A 1,385-nucleotide genomic window follows, 5' to 3' on the forward strand; every position below is an offset into this window, starting at 1 on the left:
CTAAATCTTCAGAAATTGAAGGTTTCCCAAGGGATACAAAATAATTCCACTATAAAACCATGCCTTTATTCTCTTTATTGAAACAGCAAAGATTTGCTATTAGTAAGGTTTAGATGCAATGCCTTGAAGAAAATTGTTAGTAATATTTACATTCAAGTCTTTATTACTAAGAAACACTCTCATACAGAGAGTCATCCGATGTGGGGGTGGGGGACTGTGTTTTAGAGTCTCTGATTCAACTAAACTTTTTGTTTCTTGAATTTCTTGAGGATTCTGTCACGAATCTGCTTAGTCTTGACACTGTAGACAATGGGGTTCATGAGAGGTGGAACCAGCAAGTATACATTGGCCATGAGCACATGGATAATTGGAGAAGCATTTTGCCCATAGCGACGGATCATAGATAGCCCAATCATTGGTGTGTAGAAAGTGAGTACAGCACAGATATGGGAAATGCAGGTGTTGAGGGCTTTCACTCTCTCTGCCTTGGAGGCAATACTCAACACTGTGCTCAGGATGAGGAGATAGGAGAGGAGAAGGAGCACTGAATCAAGTCCCATGGAGCAGATGACCACCATGAGACCATAGATGCTGCTGACTCGGCGACTGGATACAGTTGTCTTTATTAAGTCCTGATGCAAGCAGAAGGGGTAGGAAAGAATATTGACAGCATGATATTGAAGCCTCTTCAGGAGGAAGGAAGCTGGAAAGACCAGGGCCAAGGCCCTTCCTGCAATTGCCAACCCAATCCCAGTGATCACGCCATGGGTTAGAATGGTTGCATAGTGCAGAGGCTCTCGGATTGCTACAAAGCGGTCAAAGGCCATGGCCAATAGCACAGCAGACTCAATTATTGAAAAAACATGAATGAAGTACATCTGGACCAGGCAAGCATTGAAAGGGATATCCCGGGCATGAAACCAAAAGACGCTCAACATAGTGGGCAAGGTAGTGGTGGATAGACCCAAGTCAGTGAGCGCCAGCATGGATAGAAAGTAGTACATTGGTTGGTGGAGTAAAGGCTCAGTCCTTATTATAAAGAGGATAGTAATGTTCCCTGCAACTGAAGTGCCATAAACCAAGAATAAAGGAAGAGAAATCAAGCCATATCTGTTTTCAAGGCCTGAGAAGCCTGTCAGTAGGAAGTGAGGGTACAGGGCAGAGTCATTAAAGACAGACATCGTGCTGATGGAGGCACCCTCAGTCTACCTGGAGAGAAAAGAACAAGAAAAAATTGGGATAGAAGTCAACACTTTGAGAAGAAAAAATGCTCTGATGTACACTGCTCTGTTTAGTGTTTTTGATAACCCCCCTTTGCTCATTATATTTAATTTTCACTAGTAATATTTTACCAACTAATTTATTCTTTTTTCATGACAGATTTA

The 1,385-nt window shown here is 42.3% G+C and overlaps 1 protein-coding gene across 1 annotated transcript; it reads right to left on the reverse strand.

Moving 5' to 3' along the window:
- Positions 1-239: 239 nt before the first annotated feature.
- On the reverse strand, positions 240-1,181 carry LOC124091181 (olfactory receptor 51G2-like). Its single transcript, XM_046442143.1, has one exon. The coding sequence runs from the start codon at positions 1,179-1,181 to the stop codon at positions 240-242; it is 942 nt and encodes a 313-aa protein (XP_046298099.1).
- Between the last annotated feature and the right edge of the window lie 204 nt (positions 1,182-1,385).

This window comes from Marmota monax, unplaced genomic scaffold (genome assembly GCF_021218885.2).
Source record: "Marmota monax isolate L192 unplaced genomic scaffold, Marmota_monax_Labrador192_F-V1.1 WCK01_AAM20220418_F8-fsc00068, whole genome shotgun sequence".
NCBI lineage: Eukaryota > Metazoa > Chordata > Mammalia > Rodentia > Sciuridae > Marmota > Marmota monax.

Coding starts and splice junctions, on each gene's coding strand:
- LOC124091181 (XM_046442143.1), bottom strand. CDS start 1,181: ATGTCTGTCTTTAATGACTCTGCCCTGTACCCTCACTTCCTACTGACA.